Below are 24,951 nucleotides of genomic sequence, written 5' to 3'. Positions count from 1 at the left end.
GACGCAGCTTTAAATATACGGTGATTCCACCACATATATCACCACCCTTGCTGTACATTCACCACGGTCAATCAATCAAAAGCAAAATGGGCGTGGCTTCACACTGCCACATTCGGCCCAATACCATTAGAGTCTGGATGCGCTCCAAACGCAGAGAGCGGAACATAACAAGTCGCTGCTTACTGCATTAACGACACGCTGCTCACAGCCTGCTATGACACAAACCCCGTACCCCCCCGACCCGAAAACCCATTTGTTACCAAGATTAAGCATCTATTAAAACCAACTGGCCATTTCCTAAATGCATTCATTAATAATGGTGTTCTGCTTCGTGAAGGAAAACTACAGCCCACACACAAACCCAAACCTGAGGTACTGATGTCATGACGGACGCTGAAGCAGGCGGGTCCCAACTAAAAGTGTATTGGCTTTCACAGTCTATTACTGTAAGTGGGACACACAAACAGTATTACAATTTCAAAAGACACTGACGTATGGCAACATGGTTGAAATAACTTTTGGGGTCGATCCAATGCAACAATTTTTGCGAAGGGGGAAAGACGGTTTCAACAACCTTAGACCGTAACACTTTACAGAAATGATTTAGCCAAAATTAAAACTTCTGTCATCATTTATTCATTTTTATGTGGTTGTAAATCAGTATGTGGAACACAAAATAGTTTATTTTAAGATATGTGATTTTGTGTTCATACATTGAAAATCAACAGGGTTTAATATAGTTTGGTTATCAACTTTCTTCAAAATACGTTTGTTGAAGAACGTTCAATACCGCTGTGACTAATGAACGGATCAGAGAATAAAGACAATGAATATGGTTCGGGATTTGTAACTTTCTAAACGTTATATAAATCAAAACACCCGATCATATGCCCACACAGCTCTTGTGCCCACACCAACACATTTCCTGCTTCAGTAAACTTATAACATGGGCACAATGGGTATATTTGGAAGCGAAGGTGGAACGTTGGCCAAGAAATCCGGCAGAAAATAGAAGCGGAAAGCTCGGGACACCTCAACGATTGGATGACTCTCCCCAACAACACAAGACTCAAGAAGATCATGCGCTAAACATGATACAAACACACACACACACAACCTACACACTTCATTTATTAATGGTCTCAGCCCATAGATATACAGTGTCTGTCTGGAGGGGTCGAACGTTTCAGTTACATTCTCTACTCACTCGAGGGAAACATTTTATACAGGTTTACAGATTCCACTGTACACCAATGACTTTGCATCAAATCACAGATCCAAATGCATTACAGCAATTCAAATGCAATACGATGCAATTTTGAATTAAGACGATGGTTTTTGCTATGCGGCCCCTTTCCAAATCTGTAACTTTGTTAAAGAAAACAATATATTGGCATTGCAATCTGACCTAAAAATTATGGTCATTAAAAAGAATAGTATTAAACATGAACTACAAGCTAAACACTAACAGAATATAATACTGAGGAAAAAACACATATATTAAAGCAACACTTTTTGCTCAGAGGTTTCCCCATATGGTTGATAAGTGTAATTGTCTGTTACTAGTGTCATAAATGCTGTTGCTTCCCCATGGCAGCCCATTACACATGAATTAGTTGACAAAGCTGATGGAACTGGCGAATGCAGAAACGTTTTGGAAACTCTTCCGCAGGCATGGGATGGGCGAGTGTAACGACCCCGAACACAGAACTAACAGAGTGTTGTTGTAGCCACCATTACGGCTTTTCCAGCAGGGCTGGTGCAGGTCCTGGAGCCGGTTCTTGGCCGAGATTGGCACCATTCAGAACCTGCTCGCGTTAGAGTAAAACTTTGCCCTCAGTCAAAACGATTTGACCAGGCACAAATAACAGATTTATAAGGCCAAAACTGACTTTTAGACATATGCTCAAAATTAATTTTATATCATATTTAACCGGTACAGATATCAGACATCAGTGCCAGAAGTGAGTTTCAGAAGAACTTGCCGAGATGAGGCTGCGTTCAGTGGGATACATGAGGCTCCTCAGGTAGCAACGCCAGTAGAATTTGTCCAGTTACGAGTTGTTCTGCCACTGAAATAATTTTAGAGACATTATTTAAAGGTCGAAAAACTACATGGTGTTGCTTTAAGTAACCATTAAAATAATATTTCCATGTTTTGTTTATATACGGATTAGAAAAATGAGATTAGAACGATTCATATATACCTTTACTTTATCTGGTGTTGTGATTAAAAACTAAACGTAAACATTCATAATATGAATAAGGTAATAAATTGTGATATGAATTTTGGTCAAAATCTATTTGAACTACTAAAAACACATTTTAAACCAACATAAAACCTAAACATTTCCTTCATCCTGTTTTAAAGGTCCAGTGTATGAAATTTAGCGACATCTAGTGGTGAGGTGGCGAATTGCAACAAACGACTCACTCCACCACTTCCCCCTTTTCGAAGCACTACGGTGGCGGACACATTACCAAGATGTCTTGTTTTCACTTCTGTGCCGAAGGAGTTAACGAATTTACGAAATGCGTTTGTCCGTTTAGGGCTACTGTAGAAACGGTGTATGTAGATAGAAATAGCTCATTCTACGGTTAAAAAAAAACACAGCTTTATTATGCAAGTTCCATATAAACCTCTGAACACATACCTAGTTATGTATATTATATTGCATTTTGTCAATAAATCCTCCAAAAAATGACACACTGCAGTGTTTCTTTAAGTATTCAAATCATTCAGATGTTGCAAACCATTACGTTATACACATTTGTAATATTTCAATGATTTCAATACATTGTGCATCTTTATATGAGAGCTTAACATATTATCAAACATATCAGGAAATAATTTGTACAGCACAGCAGGAATGACAAAGGAGCCAGAATGCAGAATAAAGCATTCACAGAACACACCCTATGAACACACGTATGTTAGTGGCTTTTCTGGCACGCTAGCTTGTCTTGTTTGGGGGGGGGGTGTATCTCTCGGTTTACAATCTGTCTATAAATAACAAGGTGTAACTGTGTAGTGTCGTCTCGTCATTTGGCTTTCCCCCCTCCAGCGTGTCACTGGCGCGTTGCTGAAATCACGCACGCTGTCACGAGTCCGGCACCGACCCGACTCTCCTCCGCCCGTACGAAACTGTCAGAACCGCAGCCATTAGCAGCCGGTCTCCGGCCGGGGCGGGGAGGTGGAAGGCAATCAATACTGTGACTCATTCTTTCTACGATGGCTGCTTCATAACAGGATTCATTAAGGCCAAACCTAATCATTTTGCCCGGATAATTAGATACAGGCTAAAAAAATTCCTCCTTCATGGTGCTCGAAAAGAACATTGTAAACTATGCGGCTTTCCCACCTAAAAATGTGGGTTGCTAGGGAAAACACAGGCAAGGGAAGAGAAGCTCCAATGTGGAACGCCGGCTAAAATGAACAAATTTGTGGCAAGATAATAGTGACCCAGCGATTGAGACATGAAGAACGTCTTCATTATTTTAACAAGACCCAAATTATTACAAGCTAATGCAGATCAACAGCCCATTATAGACAGAAGAAACAACACTAGATATAAAGAATGTAACCAAATATTGATGAGGGCTGGACAGACCGGCAAGAGACACTCAAAGGACAAACTATTGCGTCTCTTAAACCAGATAAACAATCTCTGACTGCTTATAACTTCAGGTATCCAATAGTCTAGAGTCACAAACTCAACAGCCTAAAAATCCATGAAAACACCTGTGATAAAGTGTCACCTCTATGACCTATAAACACAACCACACATGCAAAACTCTGCCTATTATTCCGATTAAATATATAAACACCTTTTGACCAAAACATTTCCATGTGCCTTCCCGATAGACGTGACTACTGGACAAACCTATAAACTATATAGGAAATACTGACGCAAAGACTTGATTTTATGGGAACTTAAAACAACATACAATACACACATTTTTCACACCACTTCCATGAATTTAAATAAATATAAATGAACGCAATAAAGCAGTGGTTCTTGCTGAATACAATGGGCCTAGGAGTTAAAAAGGTTGAGAACCCATGTAATAAAGTCATTTGGATTACTTTAATGATGGATGTTTGTGCTTCCTGAAGCTTTACCATGAAAACCCCTTTGTAAGAAGATAACATGAGAGCATTTTAATATAAAATTATTCATTTGGGTTTAACTGAAGAATTACAGAAGTCATACACATCTGGAATGACATATGACGGAATATTTCTGATTTGGACAAAGCTATACGTTTCAAAACTCAATTGCCGGGTTTTATTTGACAGTAGAAATAGTGAACACAACAACGCTAAAATGTGCACAGTAGAAGAAGGTTACACCATCACAAACATGTGTTTATCTGTCTGATGATCATATAGTTCCTGTCAGTAATGTGACTTCTGTAATCTTCAACCAGATAGGTTATCTCTCTGACAGTTTATTAACTTTGATAGACAAACAGCATGCGTCACCCAGACAGGGTCACAAACACAACTCCCCCCAAATTAACAAAAGTAATAACAATATTTATCCCTATGTTCAATGTAGAAGAATCATTACAAGAGTTTGATACAGTGATCTGACTTCACTGAGATAACCTTCATGAACTACTCGTGCTACTGTTAAGATTTATGATCAATTTATGAATCTTATCTAATCTTAAACCTCGTTATAGCCAGACAATATGCCAAATGACAGCATGTTAATAATCTGAATAAATACACAACAAGCACGTCACCCTCATTGTTTTACTTCAAATTAAACCAAAAAACATGGTAGCCAAAAGTTAAAGGGGTCATATTGGATGATTAAAACGAACATTATTGTGTGAATTTGGTGCAATACAGTGTGTTTACCCGGTTTACGGTTAAAAATAACACATTAGTTTTCACATACCGTACATAACTGTTGCTCCTCTGTGCCTCGCCTTTCTGAAATGCCTCGATTTTTAACAGCTTTATTTGAAAAGCACTATGTGCTCTGATTGGCCAGCTACCCAGCGATTGGCCGAATACCTCAAGCATGCGGCGGAAGTGTAACGCCCCTTACCATATTCGGAACATCAGCCGTCAAAGCATATTGACAGCTGATAATGTCACCGTTACCATGGGAGTTCAAGCCCAAATATGATCCAGAAAACGCATTTGACCAAGCGGATTAATCAACTTTGCCAGCGCGACTTTGCCAGCAGAGCATAGCAGATCGGTAAGGTTTTATTTTTTTTAAACTAATAGGTTTAACAATTAGCTAACTTCTTGAGCTGCCTTTGACGCTGTGTCTCGACGCAACGCGACAAAGTCAATAAAACGTACTATGACAAGGGATTTGTTGCATCCAGCTGGGACATAGTTACTGAATATAATGACTTATATTGACTTTTCCATGTAGCATCACGCTGCAGGGCAGAACAGCCAGAGGATACGAGGCTGAATCCAGCTCCCGATGGATTCTGCCTCGTAAATATAAAACAACTTCTTTATTTGTGATCGTTGGACCGACAAAAACGCTTACGTTTCAATAGTCAGTTGCAAATTTAATAATAATACAAACGTACTTTACGTGAGTGAGACACGCCAAACTGTCCTTACAATGTTGGATTTGCCCCACTTTTTAGAAACAACCTTTGTGCACAACCAGGTGTTAATGTGCTGCACACAGTCGTATTTTGGAGTTGTGCTGTTCTGGAACGGTGTTGTAAATAAAACTTAACCACCAATTTCTAATTGTGTCATTGTTTGGAAGACCCAACTATGTAGTTATTCATTTGTAATGAAACATACTGCATCTCCACGACATGGCGACAGCAACAACACTACAGAAGGATAAGCCTTTCTACGTTTTGGGCGGTGTTCTTCAATGCTTCTCATAAAACTGACGTAGAAATGTGGGGCCGTGTTTAAACATGGCGTTTTAGGAAGCCTCCACTTTTAAAGTCACCATGAAACGGAAGTTGAAATTGACTTCTTTTCCATATTGTGACGTGTAACCAAGTGAAACGCTTCTGAAACTAGAAAAAGATGTAGGGCGAGGATTTATTTGGCCTTTCCCTATTTGATTGGCTTGTTGTAAATTGGGCCATTGGAGAGTCAGTTTAGTCATACCTCCTTCTTGTTTCTGAAGTCATGTGGTAAAGAGTTGTTGTTGAGAGGGGGAGAGGAGCTTAACAGTTTTGATTAAAGATTACAAGTGCAAAAAAACGGATAAATCATTTATAATAATCATGGCAACCCTGTGTTTTAAAGTTCGAGTTATCTCTCAGTTAGGGATTTACTTTAAACTTGCTACAGAGGAGGTTTAAATAATAAAAACACATCTATAATACAATGAGTGGAAAACTGATCGGTAACAGACACATATACATCAAGTGTGTGCTTTAGTGATGTGTTTATTGTAAATAAAAATGTATATAAATAAAACACATCAGCACAGAGCGAGGGCACGGCGATATGATAAACTGGGCGGTCGACTGTGAAGCGTCAAGTTCAAGATGTCCTGCTTATTAATCCAATATATACAAGAACAACGTCTGTGTTAAAACGTGACCGACATCCTGACAGGAAAGTTATTTAGAGGCACCAGTGACCAGTTGAACCGGTATCTATACATCTATACTAGATTGTTGTCACAACTCTCAATTAAAATAAAACAAGGATCAACAAACTCTAGATTAGCACTAAACTCGGTCTACTTTAATCCTTGTTGGTGAATCCCACCCTTAGAATTTTCCTGTTTGATTGCATGGGGACTCTTATATCTTATATCTCTTTTGATTTGAGAGTTTAATTTGTGCAATTTTACGTGTCTAATGTATGCATGAACAACGTATAACACACCAAAGATACAGGAAAACACGAAATCGCGTCATATGACCCCTTTAACTATACATTTTAACCATTTGAGGTAAAACGGTTGTTATAAAGATAGTAGTCACGAGTAATATATTACTACACTTTAACTATATTAAAAAATGTTTATTTTCATAAGGTCAGATCCACTGATCTCATATGCAACCCTTCTCGTTTAAATAAATCGGTTTAAAATCGGACTTTATTTCTATTTATTTATTATACTCACGGATGACAGCTCAGCACAGGCCGTGACGCGCCAACACACCGGTGACGGTTGCAAACGACCGGTTAAAAGCACAACGGATCTCATTTAAATGTTTGAACTGACGTTCTTACCGTTGCCGCGGGAAATTCAGCTCGAGTCAGAGCGGCGCGGCCATCGGCGTTCGGCGGCTTTAGCTCACGCGCATCCCGGCTGACGTCTACGTGGCTCCGGGTCCGTGCGACGCTATTTCCACCCGCTGTGAACTGTGCGTGCGAGCAGTCGGCTAGCAGTTTAGCCGACTAAATAAGACAGGAAAGGGCAGGCCGACGCTTTGAACCGCGCATTCCATTCGAAGTCCTCCGTAGGCTTACAGTCAAAAACACTCACTCGTCGAAGAGGAAGTGACAGAACTGGTCTAACCGCACCGCCGCTCGGCTGTCATCCACACTGTATCGCTGTGTTATCAGCAGCTTTTTTCCACTCCTGCCGGTATTGTTGATGCTTACAGCATGATAGCATGCCGGAAAAAAGTGCACAGGTATGCGGATCCACGCTCCCGTGGGCTCTGTGCGCGTCTATTTAGAGCATCTGCTCTTTTGCAATACCTTGACCTAGCTACGAGTCCTTTCCTCTCGTCTATCTTTACGCGAGCAGCATCATTTCTGCTCTGATATTATTGGATGGTTGAATTGCCTCTCCCCTTCCTCTAGTGACGGATTTTCCATTGCATTAGCGCTATCTGCTGGTGTCACGAGTGCTTAAATACGACTAATGATGAATAAACATTTATTTTGTGAAATAGCCATGTATGGGTATGAAATTGCTGCAGCAGAATTAACTTCACTTAACTGCTATTAACTTGTAAATGTATAAATCTGTCATGCACACAGATTTCTTTTTGGTCATTTTAACTACTTCACCGCAGCTCAATGCATCCTCAAATAATGAATGATCTAAATCTGACCTCATAAAATAAACCCATTAGAATGTCAAGCACACAGTTCATTATGCAGTTTTCATGGCAAAACATTTGAGTCAGTGATGGGTAAGTTACTCAAAAAAAGTAATTAATTACAACTAGTTACACATTCAATAGTGTGGTTAGCAGTGTTGGGTAAATTACTCTGAAAAAGTAATTAATTACTAGTTACTCATTACATATTCAATAGTGTAATTAGATTACTGTCCAAATTACTCTGTCCAAAAAGTATTTAGTTACTCATTACTAATTACTTTCTATATCCTACATCAACCTTGATTAGTTAAGTGATTCAAGGATAGACATGAAACGGCTTATTTAATAAATAATAAATAATATTATTAACTGACCAAAGTATTACAAATGTGAGCACAGATTTTAAAGTAAGACTTTGAATTTTGACGTCAATTACACTATTGTACAGGCATATATTTTCTCAAAGTATTTAGTTTAAGTACATCAAAATTAACTGTAATTAAATTACAGAAAACATATGAGTAATCCCTTACTTTACTTTTTCAAGGGAAAAGTAATTAAAATACAGTAACTAATTACTTAGTAACTAGTTACACCCAACACTGGTGGTTAGATTACTGTACAAATATCTCGATCCAAATAGTATTTAATTACTTATTTTTATATTCTATATCGACCGTGATTTGAGGATTCAAGGATAGACATGAAACCACTCTTAATTCATTCAAATCAATAATATAAAACCACATAAAGTACTCTTATTGACTGACTTAAGTTTTACAAATGTGAGTAAGTTACATTAATACGTGCATTTTAAAGTTATACTTTGAATTTTGATGTCAATTCCAATATCACACACACATATATTACACACAGTATTTAGTTCAATTGCATCAGAAATAGCTGTATTTATATTATGGAAAAACTAAAAGTAATCCCTTACTTTACTTTTGTAAGGGGAAAGTAATTAAATTACAGTTACTAATTACTTAGTTACTCGTTACACCCAACACTGGTAACAGTAACTTCCATGACACCTGGACAAAAACGAAGTACAAATATCAGCCTGATGTACAGAAACTATTGGTGTTATATATATATATATATATATATATATATATATATATATATATATATATATATATATATATATTTAAAAAGGAACGCGAGCGTGTTCCCGTCATCCAACCATCGGCTCTGCAACGTGACTGGAGCCCCGCCCCCTGGAATTCTGCTTAGGGCCGATTCAATCTGAGATAAATAAATGAATAAATAATGCAGGAGAACGTCACAGCGCTCAGTGAAACGACTGAAGGCACTGCTGATGGAAACAGTTGAGCTTAAAAAACACGCTTCTGAATGATCACTTCTCAGCATGAATAGGAAAAGGGAAGCCTGTTCTTAAAATATCGATGATTACACGCAGCGGTTACGTAACGTGCCGTGATGAGGTCACAGCATTGATTCCACACTCGGTGAGCGAGTCACGTGCACGGCAACATTTGACAAACCAGTATTAATAAAGCACATATATGATAATGATGAAGAAATAACACATTTTACATTTAAAATATTCTCATATTTCTGTGCTTCAGATATGCAATAAAGACTAAATATGTTTTGGATGGTGGTTACATAGGAGTCGAGTCGTATCTTAATATGCTATTTCGCAAAACCTTGACCTAGCTTTCCTCTCGTCTATCTTTACCGCAAGCGCGAGACGCATCATTTCTGCTGTAATATTATTGGATGGTAAAGGTGCATCTCTCCTTCCTCTGGTGCTGGATTTTCCATTGCATTAGCGCCACCTGCTGGTGTCACCATGTGCGCTTCAATACGAGCTCTGCCGTTTGACATGCAGTACATGTGGTGATGACCGAAGGTGGTCCACCTCTAAAAAGCACAATAAACGCCTTAAAAACACACAGGAAGATTCGATGTCCTTATGTTAATATGAAATACATGAATTTTACAGTGGAAAAAAATAATTAGCTCCAAAGTTGCTTTTCTTGTTATGAAAGTGAATGCACTTCAAAATATCTTCAGTCCTAATGATCTTATTGTCAACAAATATTAGAATATTCATATGAAGATTAAAATGATGTCATTTTTATGCAATTAAAAAATGTCCCAAACCTGTTTTTTTTCTTCCATAAAGTGCATGGTGACTACAGCTGGCAAGCCAAAGCAAGTATTCAATGCAGTTTAAGATGCTCAAAGTCTAGCTTTGGGGACATAGTTTACCTTTAAATTAAAATTTTGAATGAGTATTCACACAGCTGACAACACATCCAAACAATTACGTCACAGTTACAGTCACAGCCATTTCAAATAATACAGTCCACACAATTTTCTGTGCTTTATTTTAAGTGTTGTGTAGCTTTTGTGCGGAGCAACATTTGTCAATGGGAAAAACGCTGCTAATGATGAAGAAACATTTATTTTGTTTGTATGTTGTGAAAATAACAATGCATGGGTTAAAAATGGGAGTAGCAGAATTTTCTTTTCTTGTTTAAAAAATCTTGCTATTGATTAAAAGCTAATCACGTTGTAAATGTATTTATCTGTCATGTTCACAACATGAGTTTCTTTGTTTACATGCACCCAGATGACTTTGAGGTCATTTAAACACTTCTACTTCACTGCTCAATGCATCCTCAAATATTAAAGAGGACACACGCAGGAGTCTGTTCTAAACCTGACTTCATAAAATAAACCTGTTAAAATGTCAAGGACACAATTCATTATGCGGTTTTAATTGTGAAACATTTGAGTGTAACAGTAAATCACTTCCATGAGCTACACAGAAACAAGAACTGCCAACAGCTTAAAATGAAAAAGCAGAGAAGAGCAATTTTAGATTTCATGCATCAAATTTAGCAGCACATCCTGTGTTTGTTGCGTTTCAACATGTCTGAGGCCTTCCTATGAAAACGTTTGTAAAAAACAGTGCTGGTTTGAGTTTCTTTTCTGTGCAGAAGATGATTTTAACAAGGCCATTTTGTCATTGTATACAGACATGATCATTCTCTGCTGGAGTATGGCACAGGCATTATAATGTTCATAGGACACACACAGTGAAGGCAAAAGAAGAAAACCTGTTACAAAAGCACACTGTAAAATCTTTAGAATCAAGAATGTATGAGTGTGGAACGTATTTATGCAACATGAATAAAACAGACTGCGAATGGAAAATAAAAATATATACACCATTCAAGCAGACAACTTCCATATTACTGACACATTAAAAAAGTAAAGGTTTTTACAAATCTGGATATTAAAATATACTTTATAGTACGTTCATCGTGTAATAAAACATAAAATAGATCCTACGGTAGCAAAAGTAGAAATATTTACTGAACATGTACATCGGAGTCTTCTTTAATAATCGTAATATTAATTCATACGGTCCGGGATGTCGTAATCCACCGTCACATATCATGACGGTTCACGGTGGCTTTGAGCTAGATTTTGACAGATGACCTCAGGATGTTAAATCGTTTCAATGTCATGCGAATGAACCCGAGGTCGCGGTTCACTTTCTCCAGGCGATTCTCCAATGACACCTGGACAAAAAAAGAAGAACGAATATCAGCCTGATGTACAGAAACTATTGGTGTTATATATATTTAAGAAGGAATGGGATTGTGTTCTCACCTCATCCAACCGGCTCTGCAACGTGACTCGAGCCCCACTCCCTGGAATCCTGCTTAGGGCCGATTCAATCTGAGAGAAATAAATGAATAAATAATGCAGGAGAACGTCACAGCGCTCAGTGAAACGACTGAAGGCACTGCTGATGGAAACAGTTGAGCTTAAAAAACACGCTTCTGAATGATCACTTCTCAGCATGAATAGGAAAAGGGAAGCCTGTTCTTAAAATAGCGTGCTGTGCAGAGGTCACAGCATTGATTCCACACTCGCAGCCGGTGAGCGAGTCACGCGACCGGCAACCTTTGACAAACCAGTATTAATAAAGCACATATATGATAATGATGAAGAAATAAACAAAATATTATATATATTTCTGTGCTTCAGATAGTTAATAGAGATTAAACATATTTTTTTATGGTGGATCTCTTGCTTTCTACGTTTTTATCGTACGACAGGTGAAGAATATCTATTCAACCTTTTATGCACATTCTTTTATATGCTATTAAATTAAAAGAAGCAATCTTCATAAGTGCTTTATTGTGTTGAAATGTTTGCAGGTTTAACAATATATCGTGACAATACATCACGGTACAAAACAAATATATTGTGATATAAAAATCATTGTGTTGGTTGAGTTGCTAACACATGTCCTGTGTCATCAATAATCATGTTTTAACGAAGCTTTCTTAAATCCTTACTTAATTTTAAATTGATGTTAAAATTCTGTTGTATTTCCTGGTGAAAGATCTATACAATTGTTTATTAAATTATGCAACAAGTTACATGATAGAACCAAAAATATCATGCAACTGAGATACGATTTGTGAAACGGTCGTATTATGAACCCATTACAGTGTATTGGATCGATACACCAAAAAAAGGGCAATAATGTGCAACATGTATCATAAAAAGACAGATCTTTGTATAACAACAGGATATATCCCACAATCACCTGCTGCTTTTCCTGTGTGAGCTCATCAAATAGACGTTCTGCGTCAGCCAATGACCGAATGCGAGGCTGACAGGAGAGGAGCGGGTCGTCGCCTTGTGTCCGCAGTGAAGTGGCTCCAGCTTCCTGTTCCTGCCAGCTGTGTCTGTGTGTCCGATCATCAGACTCGCTGCTCTCCGCAGGCTCAGATGAGCAAACACTCGACCGAGGCTTCACTGTGGAGGAAATTCACACTAGACTCACACTTCCTGCCGGAAATACCAACGCTTACGAGGACGTAAAACAAAGTTTGAGGTTAAAGAGAAAAGATTATTCGAATGAAAAAAGCGACGATACCTTCTGTAAACAGTAACCTCTTCCTTGGGCTCGGATAAGACGGTTGAGACGAACCGATGCCGTTTAGATCAGAAACTAAATCAAAACTTTAAAAAACAAGGCGGTAAATATCTGAAAGATTACCGAGAACATGATGTCGACACACAGAAACATTACCTGCTCTGCAGATGCTCTTGGGAAGGAAGAGGGTGACCCAACACGGTGGAGAAGTTCTCTTTCGGGGAGCGTTTAGGACTGGATTTGTCTGACAGAGGCGTGAGTAACGTGTCTCTCTTTGCTAACATAAAAGAACAAAATCAAATCAAGTTTGACTTCCAACACTGAAAGGTGTAAGGAGCCGGGGTCAGTCAGGGGTCACTCACTGGGTGTAGAGAGAGGAACACCTCTCTGTGCTCTGGGGGGCAGTGAAGAAGACCTGTGACCCTCTGGAGATAAACTCCTCTGAGCTCTCAGCATGCCTCCAGTCCTGTCCTGTGCCGCTTCCACGAAAGCCACTGTGGGTCTCCTTCTAACCGACCCTGAAGCTAACAAAACAAAAGAAAGGATGACTACACACAACAACAGATCAGTCCAATAAAAAAAACGTCCTTGGACGTACTGGAAGACGAGCAGTTGGTCTTGGAAAGAACTCGACCCTCCGTTGTTTTGGTGTCCTCCATCTGAATGAGAGCTTTCATCATGGGCGTCAGAGGAGCGTCTCTCTTCCTCTGCTCGCAGGATGAACCTGCTCACTCTCTGGAGGAGACAGACGTCTGGAGACAGAGGGACAGGATAGACATACAACAAATGATGTTGAAAGGAAAAGATCGTGTGATGATTATTATCGTCTTGTACCCTCTGGCTGTTTGGTCTAATGATGTTCCAGAGGTCTGAGCAGCACCGTTCCTCACGCTACATTCATCTCGAGGTCTTCTGCTCGGAGACAGCAGAAGATCGGGGTGATGGAACAATCTGACAACACAAAGACTGTGTTTTAGATTAGAAGAGATCACAGCAATATGTGTCAATATGTTGCTTCTCAGTCAGAATGTTGAATGTTCTCTCATTCATGTGTTTGTGTGGAGATGTTCGGTACCCTGCTCCGGACGGCTGAGAGTGTCCGTGGAGAGACTGACGGGTTTTCACCAGAGTCTCGTGTTGTAACTGACGCACTTGAGATTCCAGTTTAGAGATGGTCCTACAATACAATACAAAAATGATTAAGATTAAACATCAAGAGCTATTAGCATATTATAAGCCTTTAGGGGCAGATAACACTTTATATTAGCGTGTCTATAGACAGAGCTGGGTAGATTACTTATGAATTGTAATCAATTTGTATTCAATAACATAATCTGACTACTTTTGGATTACATTTAGATTACTTTTGATATAAAATCTTATTTGATGTTACATAATTTTGTACACATTGACTATTTAGAATATTTCATGCCAAAATCATTTTTTATTTCACTGGGACTTTAATACCTCTAAATAATAAAGGCATTTTAAAATAAATATTACAACAATAATTTTTTGAAACTATATTTATATTATTTACCTTTTCAGGTCACATATTTGTTCATTGGCATCAATCAGCTTGTTTTCGGTTGAAGTCAACTTGTCCTGTTAAAAAAAAAAAAACAATGACATCATCTGTTCCTCTACATGTATTTGGAAAGAAGCACAGATTCATAGATTTGTGTTATGATGTCACCTTTGTTCCCTCGTGATCTCTTCTCAAGGCGTCGTACTCGTGTAGTAGCTAAACAAACAGAAACACACACGTCATCATCACACCAACAGTTTAACAGAAGAGCGTAACAGCAGATTCTGAGATGACGTAATGGGCGGCTCACATCCTCCAGCATCTTGTGTTCTTTCATTAGACGTGCCTCCGTCTCATCCACCTCTTTACAGGCGTTCTGGACGGCGTCTTCCAGCTGTCGCAGGCGGTTCTTCAGTTTGGTCACTATGCCGTCCTTCTCGCGGCTGCTGTGTTTGGTTTCCTCTAACCTCTGCTGCAGGGACCGGACCGCAGCACCGGCAGCATCGTACCGCTCCGGCCACTCCGCCTGCAATACAAATACAAATCATCCAAAACCGTTCTATTATTGTGGTTAAAAAGCAATTTCCACGTCCACACAAGCGCCTCTCTCCAAAATCACTTTGTCATATATTTCCTGATGGTGAGACATACCAGCTGTCTTTCCAGGAGCTGGTTTTTGATCTCCAGTTCTCGAATGCGTGTGCTTGCTTCTGTTAGCGCTCTTTCCAGGTGCTGACATCTGACAAACCATGATGAAAGACACAATCAGTAAGAGATCAGTAGACTCTCTTTAGTCTTTATCGTCTCATACTGCAGACGTCAAACAGCAGCACTGGTTCTCACTTGTTATTAACACATACAAATACATTAGATTATCTGGGTATTAGATATCGGATTTGAGAATGAGGCCTGGAATAAGAGCAGTGATATTACAGATGCACTGTATATTGGGCAAACATTAAAACAATTTAATCAGTTGGTCAGAAGTGATGATCTGAAAATCCAAAAAGAAAAACAACCCATATACGATCATATAATGTCTTCCTTATTTTTTGTATTCTCAATGGTGTTTGTCATTAAGTTCATTATGTAAAGAAAAGCATCCGGTCTGTTTTTTGTCATTTATAAAGAATACGTTACAAATCTTTTATGCACTCCTGTGCTCTGATCTGACACACAGTGGTTGTGTTTTTTCCAAAAATGATGCCGTTGACATCCACTGTTCTGTCTTTTGTGGCGGTTCATCAGTGCACCACGATCGCTTACCTATTATGTAACATCTGGTTGCTTTTCTCCATGTCCAGAGGTAAATTCTCCAGGTCCAGTTTTTCTTTCAGGGCACTTATCTCTGCCTCGTAGTACGCTCTTAGATCGGCTATGTGCCGAGAGTGTTTCTCTCGAAGGTTTTGTCTCAACCTACAAAAAGAAGAACAAGAAGTTGTATCAGTTATTAAAGTACAGATCAAACGCATTTCACCAGCGTCATCTGCAGGTTTGAAAATATTAAAACTGTGAAATTAAATGTTCAATGAGCCCAAAGAATTTTTAGGTTTGATTTGATATTAACTGTTATATCAGTGTGTGACACTCTAGAGCATTTACATCAAGTATTCTATAATACAATGTATAATATCATTTTCCTGCTTTTATGATTATAAATATTTCCCTGCGTTTCAATCATAAATACTCTAGTTGGTGTGGTGAACCCGCGGCTCGTGAGCCACATGCGGCTCTTTGACAAAAGTTGCTTCTTAATCGCATTTTTTGTTTCTTAAATAATTTTAAACTGAACTAAACTAACAGAAATGTATACAAATTCAATTTCAAATAAAATATTTTTTAAATAATTATTTGTGTAATAAAACATCACGCGCTACTAGCGGCTTCAAATCTTGAGCGCCATTTCACAACACTCCATCCTACAGAGGAACGGGAATTTCCCAAGGCAGTTAACTTCGAAAGCACAAGGTAAAAACGTTGAAACGTCGGTCAGAGACGCAAACTCAGCTCTTTCGGAAATTAAACAATCATTCAGAGCGTCACATTAGCTGGCATGGAATAATGGGCATTAAAGAGTGCCTCAATGATGTTATGGATGATTTTTGTCCCGAAAACGAACATTTCATTTGTGTAAAAGTTCTTGTTAATAATATTTTTTCCATATATGTGGCTCTCATAAGGTATATATCATGCCAAACAGTTTCGCCACTCCTGCGTATAGTTATATTCATGGTCTGCTTCACAATGTAAAATGGCGAAAGGTGCATAAACTTAATTGAAATAAAATGCTCATTGTTTACCGCGAGAGGACCACAGGATCTTCCAGTGAGATGGTTCTCTCCAGCCTCCTGTCGGTTGATCCAGGTCTGCACATCTCTTGACCGGGCGGTCCTCTGTGCTGTACTGTGACTGTGGCGGTGTGACTGCCCTCATCCTCGCTGTAAGCCTCATTGGCTCTGGGGTCGGCCGGCAGCAGCGGGGAAAAGCTGCTTTCGTTGGAGATGCAGTCGGTGTCGCTGTGGCTGCGCAGGGCTGCGGACTCCGGACTGACAGGAGCTCCCCTGCGGCCAGGACAGGCCGCGATCTGTGCAGACGGACTGCTGAAGTGAGATGGAGACGTGAAGCCTGACGTGCGATCTGAGTGTTTCACGTGCACCGTGGAGTCCAGAGTCAACACCTGGAGGAGAGATGCACAGGTGAGGACACACTCCAGACACCTCACTCCTTTATTCATTCTGCTTTTCAGTGGCTCTGACCTGAGGGGAGGCGTTTGAGGAGTTGATTAAGGAGTCCCACTCGTGACCTTTGGGATCTGCTCTGTGTTTGCTGTGATAGATCTCACGCAGAGATACAGAGAGTTGACTGTCATCTGGAGTCTGTGTGCAACAGAGAAACAAAGAGGCGAGGAAAATTACTTTTACCGAAGGTTTCTGAAAACAAGACCAGACACATTTTTTAAGAAAGATTTGTTAAGGGTCCCTTGTGCAGAGCTCATTTGTACCTGATGTAGAATAAAAGAATCACTTTCAAAGTTGTCAGGCAGGGGGCGATACAACTCATTCCCATCCAGCTTCCAGTAGGAGAGGCCTGCAAAATGACTGTTAGAAAATCCCTTCTCTAAAAACAACCTCACAACAAACAGTGAAATATGTTACCTGACGCTTCAGACATCAAACTGTCACTTCTCTTCAGATGCAAAGAATTCAAGGAGGCTGAACTGCATCCACGCTGGAAAAACACAGAGGTCAGAGAATACCAACACACTGTAAAAAATGACACTTCAACCAAGCTTTAAAGTTCATAATTTTCTTGTTCTTTGAATAGTACTGTATAGTATAGTAATCCATCTGATGTGAGGTAACATGTATCATGTGACTCATACGATTTGATTTAAGATCCATAAAAAATAGTGTGTTTACATTTTGTAAAGCATCAGCGTTCTCTTTAGTAGATCCGGCTCCCGGAGAGCTTCCGTCTCTCTCCTCCGCATGTGACGTCCTGCTCTGTGTCCTTATGTTCTTTCTCTGTTTATGTTTCTGCCGTTGGGCCCACGAGGTCAGGGGTTGGCTACAGTAAGACAGAAATGTCGCAACCATCATCAACTAAAAGCACAAGCATTCAATCTGTTACCATTCATGTTGATTTGTGATCAATTGAAAGGTCCAGTGTGTCATTTTTTGGAAGATCCATTGACAGAAATCATATCAAATATACATAACTATGTGGTCATAGGTGTATAAAGACCTTACATTAAAAGCTGTATGTTGTTATTACGTTGGAGGGAGTTATTTCTATCTACATACATCGCGAGTCCCATAACATCTCCTAAATAAACAAACTGCTCTACAGAGCGCATTTTGTAAATTTGTTATCTCCTTCGGCAAAGAAGTGATAAAACATGACAACATCTTCGTTCTGTGTCAGCCACGGTAGTGCTTCGAAAGGGAGTGCTGGAGTGAGACGTTTGTTGCAATTCGCAATCTCACCTCTAGACGCCGCTAAATTTTAAACACTGGAGCTTTTATGTTCAACGACTAAATGTTAAAATTACCTTTTTACTGTCTGTCTATCATTCATTGTATTAGACGCACTAGCTGCGGTCGTCTGGAGCTTGTCATTGTCTGTGATGGTTCTGATCAGCGGGTTTGGGCTCAGCGGGCTTGTGTCAGGTATAGGAGACTGTGTAAATCTATTTGGAGACCACAGCACGTCATCCCTCCCGTCTGCTGAACCTGCCCGGCCCGGGTACAATCCGTATTCCCAGTTGGATAAAGTCCCGTATCCGCTGCTCAGCACGGTGACCATCCCCTCCTCAGAGTTCTCATGAGGGTGGCCGGTGAGCTGCTGTGCCGGGGTCGAGGGTGGGAAAGAGCTTTCATTCGCCGGGTGTTCTGGAAGCTTGGGGTGTTTTCCAGATTGCAGGTCCGGCGAGCGCATCTGTGAGCTGATTTGCCGGTTCTGTAACTGCACTAGTGCCTTAATTTCATCCTGTATGAGCTGGACAACAAAACACGTGGAACTGATATTATTAATGTTTCGATCTTTCGATTGGATGCAGAATTATATACTGATATACAATAGAGTGTGAAAGCACAAACACAATAATAACACACCTGTATTTGGCACTGGTACTGTTCCTGTTGAGCAAGAATCTGTCCTTGATATTGCTTTTCCACCAACTGAAAGAGATGCAGCCACCGGCCCTGTTTAAATGAAGAAACAAAACAAACCAAATGTCAAGACCATCTCCGTTTGTTATTAGAGTCAGTGGTCTGTTTGACAGTTTAGTAGAAGAGTCTACTTCGGTATACATCACGGCCTTTGAATAATTTGATTGTGAACATTTCTTAGACATACAGCTCTGAAAAAAACAGATCCCTCCAAAAAAAAATGTAATCAACTATTTCTAGTTTTAGAATTCCCAATTTTTTTTGCATTGATTTGAAGAAAATGAAAACATACTGACATACTGGTTAAAATAAGATGTGATGTTTTCAGAACTTGCAAAGAAAATAAATTAATATTAAGTTTTAAACAACACAATCCTGCTGTTTTACATGTATTTAAAGGGATAGTTTGTCCCAAAATTAAAATTCTGTCATGAATTGAGGTTTTCCAAACCTGTATTTGTTCGGTCTTAGTTCGGTTGAACAATAAAGATGTTTGGAAGACCGTTAGCAACTCAGATTTCTGGGGCACCTTTGACAACCATTTTAATGGCATTTAAATTTCAGTTTCTGACATTCTTCCAAATATCTTTCTTTGTGTTCAACAGAACAAAGACATTTATTTATGTTTGGAACAACTTGATGCTCAGTAATTCGTAATAAATTGAGTGAACTATCCCTTTAAGAAGAGTTGGGTAAACTAAATATCACTGGAATGGACACCATACATGTTGGAGTGCTAATTAATTCCTATCTTTTTTGTCAAAATGTCCTTTTGCTCAAGAGCATATACTAGTTTTTTTGCCTGCTTTAAAACAAACAAAAAAACTCTGCAACGTAGGCAATATCATCATACTGCATTTTTAAGCAACTGCATGATGAATCTTTTCTAAAGTTGATGGATTGTAGGGGATCAGCTGTGTTGTGGTTTGTTCTCCAAAGCTCCGAACATCTGTGTGGCTGCTAGACTCCTACGGGAGACCCCAGATGACGACCCCAAAAAAACCTGGGCCATGACAGCTGTAATAGAAGAACAGCATCTGTGTACCTCACAGTCCTTCCAGATCTCAGGGTCTGTCTCTCCACTGCTCTGGATCTCTTGCACCAGGGCTCTCAGGGTCTCTATAGAGCTGGGGTTGATGAAAGGCAAAGTTTTCCCTGAGCCGAACTCCTCCTCGGTACGAAGACATAGATTCCTGAAGCACGTGAAAGAGTCATGCGAAGTCAAACTCCCCAGCGGAAAAACCATAAACACTACACAACAGTTACAGACCTTATTTTGTTCGAAATGTTGCATGCTGGTGTAGCCCCTTCTGTCACCTGTAGGAAGCTCTCCAGGGTCTGGACGGGGTGGGAGGCGCACCGCTCCTCTTCGGGGAGTCCAGACACAGTGTCCTCAGAGGAGACGATGGACACCTCGCTCTCCTTCCCTCCATCGGCACTGATGTGATCGTGGCTCAGGGCCACAGAACTGGACACGTCCTCAGAGATGCTGTCATCTGTGGACATGCTTAAACAGCCGCGTACAGTGACCGTGTGTGAGCGCTGGGGAACAACACACAGAAATCACATTTGGTTTTGTGGTTTTTTTGCATTATAGGTGTCTGTTATTGTATTATCGTTTACAGCTTCTGTTGTTATATTTTCGGCAACAAGTCCAGACTGAAAATCTGAGCAAGTCTATTTTAACCTTTATATAAAATAAATCTAATTTGACACACATAAGAGCTGTGAACATGAATGAAAATAAACATATGGATAGAAATATTCATGAATGTGGATATAAACTTCAAGGTCTTAAATATGACTAGTAAGAGGATTAAATATTGAATAAACATCTATTCCTATAAACCTGATACAGATAATTGTGTTGTAGAGCATTGTATGCGTCTTAAATGTGTGTATTTTTTATTGTGTGTTCGAATGTCATTCATTCCTATGAGCTTGAATATAGATTAACACCCTGACATTAAGTTTTACCAACAATCATTACGTCAGCATTCATTCATTTGATATGAAGTGACGTTAAAGATCTTATGTTAGCAGCAGTGCAGTTTAAAGAGTCTGACATTGAATTTAGCACAACGTACACAATACAGAACGACATACAGATAAATGACGTAATACACACTTAGTGCACAGCTATGGTTGTGTTAAACGAGATTGATAATACGATGTATGAACCTGCCATTAAAACACACGCGAGCGAACAGGAAGCGCCATAGCGCGCGCGAGCACACCGAAAGCTCGCGCATCACCTCTGCAGCAAACACGGTCCATTCAAAGTCCCGGGCGCTCGCGCGGCCATCATAAGTTAAAATTATCGCGTCACTTACTTGTTACTTTGCATCGTCACTTCTTCTCCCTTTTTCCTCATGTCTCGCGCGCTCTCTCTCTTTCTCTCATCTGTCACTGTGTCTCGCTCATCCTTCTAACGTTTCAACCACCCAACGACGACACACTGCGCCGCGAGTCGGCATTGGCTGAAAGGCTTCGTATAACTTGACCTGATTGGTCAGAACAAGGATTCGATTTAACTGCGCGCTCTGCGATTGGCTTAACTGATACGATTCTGCGCATTTCAAGAACACAACAGTAGTTCTGATTGGCTGTCGTTTGAGGAACATCGCAACGGTTGGCTGATTTGCGTTTAATTCCCAATTTAACCCGGAAATAATTAATGGAACGGCGCTCTTTTAGTGTAAGCACCATATACTTGTGTTTCAAATCATACTAAATCATTATAAAGCTTCCGAGAAAGAAGCAAAAAATACATTAATGCGTTATTTTTAATAATTTATTATTATAATAAAATATTTTAGTGGTCAACGCTGCTGAAAAAATACTGAAAATATTCTCAAAGCTTTCTAATTTGAACGTGATCCCATATTTATAGTTCAAATTTATTTAATATATAAAACGCAAGTGACTGTTGTGTTCTCGTGAAAAGATCATGATCATAGTAACTTATATTTATGAATATTGCACAATATTGTATAGTCTTTTGCAAATACAACAATGGCAAATATTTAATACACAATGAATGTCATATTTATTGACAGATATACAAAATTTAAAAGAGTGACCTTTTTGTCTTTACATGAAAATACATTTTATTACACAAGGTAATAAATAGAAATAAAGACGAACGTAATGGCAACACTATAATAATACTTTTCAGTATCTCCCAAATTAAAAGAAAACTCACCTATCCATTGTTGTGGTCAATGAGGAAATATCTCCCGAGACCTATTTCTAAATCTAGTCTAAACCTGTAAAAGCCATGCAAGTTTCTAATTTAAGACCTTGAATCTAGTTGCATGCATTTTTGCTTTTTTATTCTTAAAGATACCATATGGTCAAAAACAAACAAGAATAAAGTTAAAAGCTAGTAAAATGTATAAAAAACTCAAATGGCACCTGTTCCAGATGTCAGCATTTATAAATCAGAAGGTATATTTTATGAACCCTTTCCCTACAAACCACAAATTAAATATGCAACTCATAACATAAACGCTGCATTGATTGTTTAATCCCCTCGAAGGAAAGGCATGCATGATTCCCCTGTGAAAGGGTTTCAGAAGACACAGTTCTTTTTGCCGTTAGTATAGAAACATGACTTCAGGGCTAGGATCTCGCATTACGTTCTGTTTCTGCCAGACACTCTCGAACCAGCCCTCTCGCGTGAATGATACCTTCAACGCAGAATAAAATCAAATATCAGTAAGCGGCACACAAAATTAAACATTTAAGAAAACAGTAATATTCATAACCAGACAAAGAACTCTTTTAACAATGAACACAAACCTCTTTTAAGTCGTTCCATTGCACTTTTGCTCCCTGCATATGTCGGTCTGATCTCCTTCCCAAGTTCTTCGATAATGGCAAGAAGTTCAGCATATTTACTCTGGGGTACTTGGCTACCATTAGGTCCCTGGACATTATTTATCGAAAGGAAAATCAATATTTCAATCCATTGATGTGATGCACATTTTGACATTTAAGATTTCAGTGTTTAAAAATCACCTGTGGGAACCCCAGTGATGGTGGTCCAAAGTCATTTAGAATTGGTTTGTATGACTGTATTGTTGCCATAGAAGATGGAGAGGGAATGCTTCCTGTTAAGAGCGAAACACATTAAAACACACGAAACAACATTGCTTATACAAATATATATCAAACCATATATCTAGACAACCACATCATTCTTATCGGCTTTTATTTTAATATGTATAATAAGCATACAATTGTAAAAATGTCCTGTTGATATAGGCTTTTCATATTCGCATACCATATTTATGTCGAAATCGAACTTTGAGCTCATACATCAAATGGCATATTGTGTATGAGCATTTGAGCAATACACTAAAATGAGTTTAGGCGAATCATTATAAAAGATTAACAATTTCTGAGAAAGTATTAACTGGAAATGACTAAATACTAATATAGAATTAAACCTAAATAGCAATATAAATAATGACAAAAGCACATCATTACGTAAACTAAATCAAACGTAAACCAAAATAAACATAAAATCGAAACCGAAATGAAATAATATAAATGCTAATTCGAAACAAAACCTGAATAAGTGCACCGTGTGTAAAAGCGTCTGCATTAAATGAACAATGAATGGCGCAACACCACCGTCCGCCGCCAGGTGTCCCCAAAGAGCAACAAAACACAGCACGTCTGAATCCGATCAATCAACAACCCGAGAGACAATCATGGAGGGAACGGCACGGGCTTGATCTTAGCCACTAAAAGGATTCATTTTTATCACAATCCAGAGGCCTACACACAACACCATCCGGCCAAGGCGCGACGCGGACCCTTCGGGATGGACCCGAACATCAACCGTAAGGCGTTATTTAACCCGGCCGATTTCGAGGAACGCGTTTTTTTCACTAGTAATAATGGCGGATGTGAAGGATCTGACCCTATAGCGATCAGACCGGACAAAAACTACACACGACTGTTCCCCAGGTATTCTCTCTCACGCCAGCTTTTACACTCGATTAAATTCACTCCAGAACGACACTTTCCGCGCTTTTTCGCCATACCTTGGTTCCCTGAAGTTCCCGGAAGGTGTTGATGGGGATTGGGTTTGTAAGACATACCTGAAGAGATAATAAATAAGAGAAATAAAATTGTCCCTAAAATGAGCGGAGCGTCCGTCTGCCAGACACTTTTTGTTTACAGCGGAGCGGCACCGGCAAACATGGCCGCGTCACTCCTCACGACACCCACAATGCTGTCCATCATTACCATCACAAGAAACACAAATCATCATTTATAAAATAAACAAGTGCTGTCCGTCATCACAACAAACAAATAAAAATGATCTAAATACCATCTTTGGCATCGCATGTCATCAGAAAAATGACAAGTGATGTGCAACAACTTTCAGAATTCCTTTAATAAAAAAGCATTTATGAATGATTTTTTTGGATTTTTGCCTGTAAAAAAACTTCTAGGATTATTTAAATATTTAATATATGTTTTTTGAGGACTTTCACTTAATGGTGGATTATATTTTTTGTGGATAAAGCTTTTCATGTTATGTATTTACAATAAAAATTCATTTTTATGTTAAATACTTAATTTGTTTGTCTTGTGTCTTTTGTTATTTTAATTACAAAATTAAGTTCCCAGCGGATTTACCAACTTTCCCACTTTCAACATAACACACACATTTCATGTATAACACGTGCAACACTTTTTTTGAGCTGCAAATTACAGGTAAAAGTACCACAAAAATAAAAATATGCTGAACGAACAATTGGAAGGTTGCGGTC

General features: G+C 39.1%; 3 protein-coding genes across 4 annotated transcripts in view; all 3 read right to left on the bottom strand.

Annotated features, from left to right (window-relative positions):
• Positions 1-7,708, bottom strand: part of LOC130411537 (membrane-associated phosphatidylinositol transfer protein 2) — a 43,178-nt gene extending 35,470 nt beyond the window's left edge. For both annotated transcript variants that reach the window (XM_056736226.1, XM_056736228.1), the window contains exon 1: positions 7,199-7,708. The gene's annotated coding sequence lies outside the window, so the exon portion shown is untranslated. The remainder of the gene's footprint in view (positions 1-7,198) is intronic.
• Positions 7,709-10,750: 3,042 nt separating this feature from the next.
• LOC130411458 (M-phase phosphoprotein 9) lies at positions 10,751-21,600 on the bottom strand. The gene is made up of 25 exons (XM_056736076.1): positions 21,493-21,600; positions 20,430-20,701; positions 20,205-20,352; positions 19,103-19,192; positions 18,541-18,986; positions 17,909-18,056; positions 17,645-17,717; positions 17,491-17,576; positions 17,246-17,365; positions 16,790-17,166; positions 15,756-15,905; positions 15,141-15,228; positions 14,800-15,015; positions 14,658-14,705; positions 14,502-14,566; positions 14,037-14,138; positions 13,796-13,912; positions 13,686-13,713; positions 13,560-13,653; positions 13,324-13,479; positions 13,118-13,238; positions 12,962-13,047; positions 12,629-12,840; positions 11,680-11,748; positions 10,751-11,588 (listed from the first exon to the last, which is right to left on the bottom strand). Exons 2-25 carry the CDS (start codon positions 20,663-20,665, stop codon positions 11,487-11,489), a joined length of 3,378 nt encoding a protein of 1,125 aa, XP_056592054.1. The 5' UTR covers positions 20,666-20,701; positions 21,493-21,600; the 3' UTR covers positions 10,751-11,486.
• A 584-nt stretch (positions 21,601-22,184) lies between these two features.
• Positions 22,185-24,517, bottom strand: LOC130411756 (cyclin-dependent kinase 2-associated protein 1). The gene is made up of 4 exons (XM_056736621.1): positions 24,217-24,517; positions 23,183-23,274; positions 22,964-23,090; positions 22,185-22,851 (listed from the first exon to the last, which is right to left on the bottom strand). The coding sequence occupies exons 1-4, from the start codon at positions 24,269-24,271 to the stop codon at positions 22,784-22,786; spliced, it is 342 nt and encodes a 113-aa protein (XP_056592599.1). The 5' UTR covers positions 24,272-24,517; the 3' UTR covers positions 22,185-22,783.
• Between the last annotated feature and the right edge of the window lie 434 nt (positions 24,518-24,951).

The sequence above is a fragment of the Triplophysa dalaica genome, chromosome 22 (genome assembly GCF_015846415.1).
Source record: "Triplophysa dalaica isolate WHDGS20190420 chromosome 22, ASM1584641v1, whole genome shotgun sequence".
In the NCBI taxonomy this organism is placed as follows: domain Eukaryota; kingdom Metazoa; phylum Chordata; class Actinopteri; order Cypriniformes; family Nemacheilidae; genus Triplophysa; species Triplophysa dalaica.
This window is presented reverse-complemented; position numbering and strand designations above follow the sequence as displayed.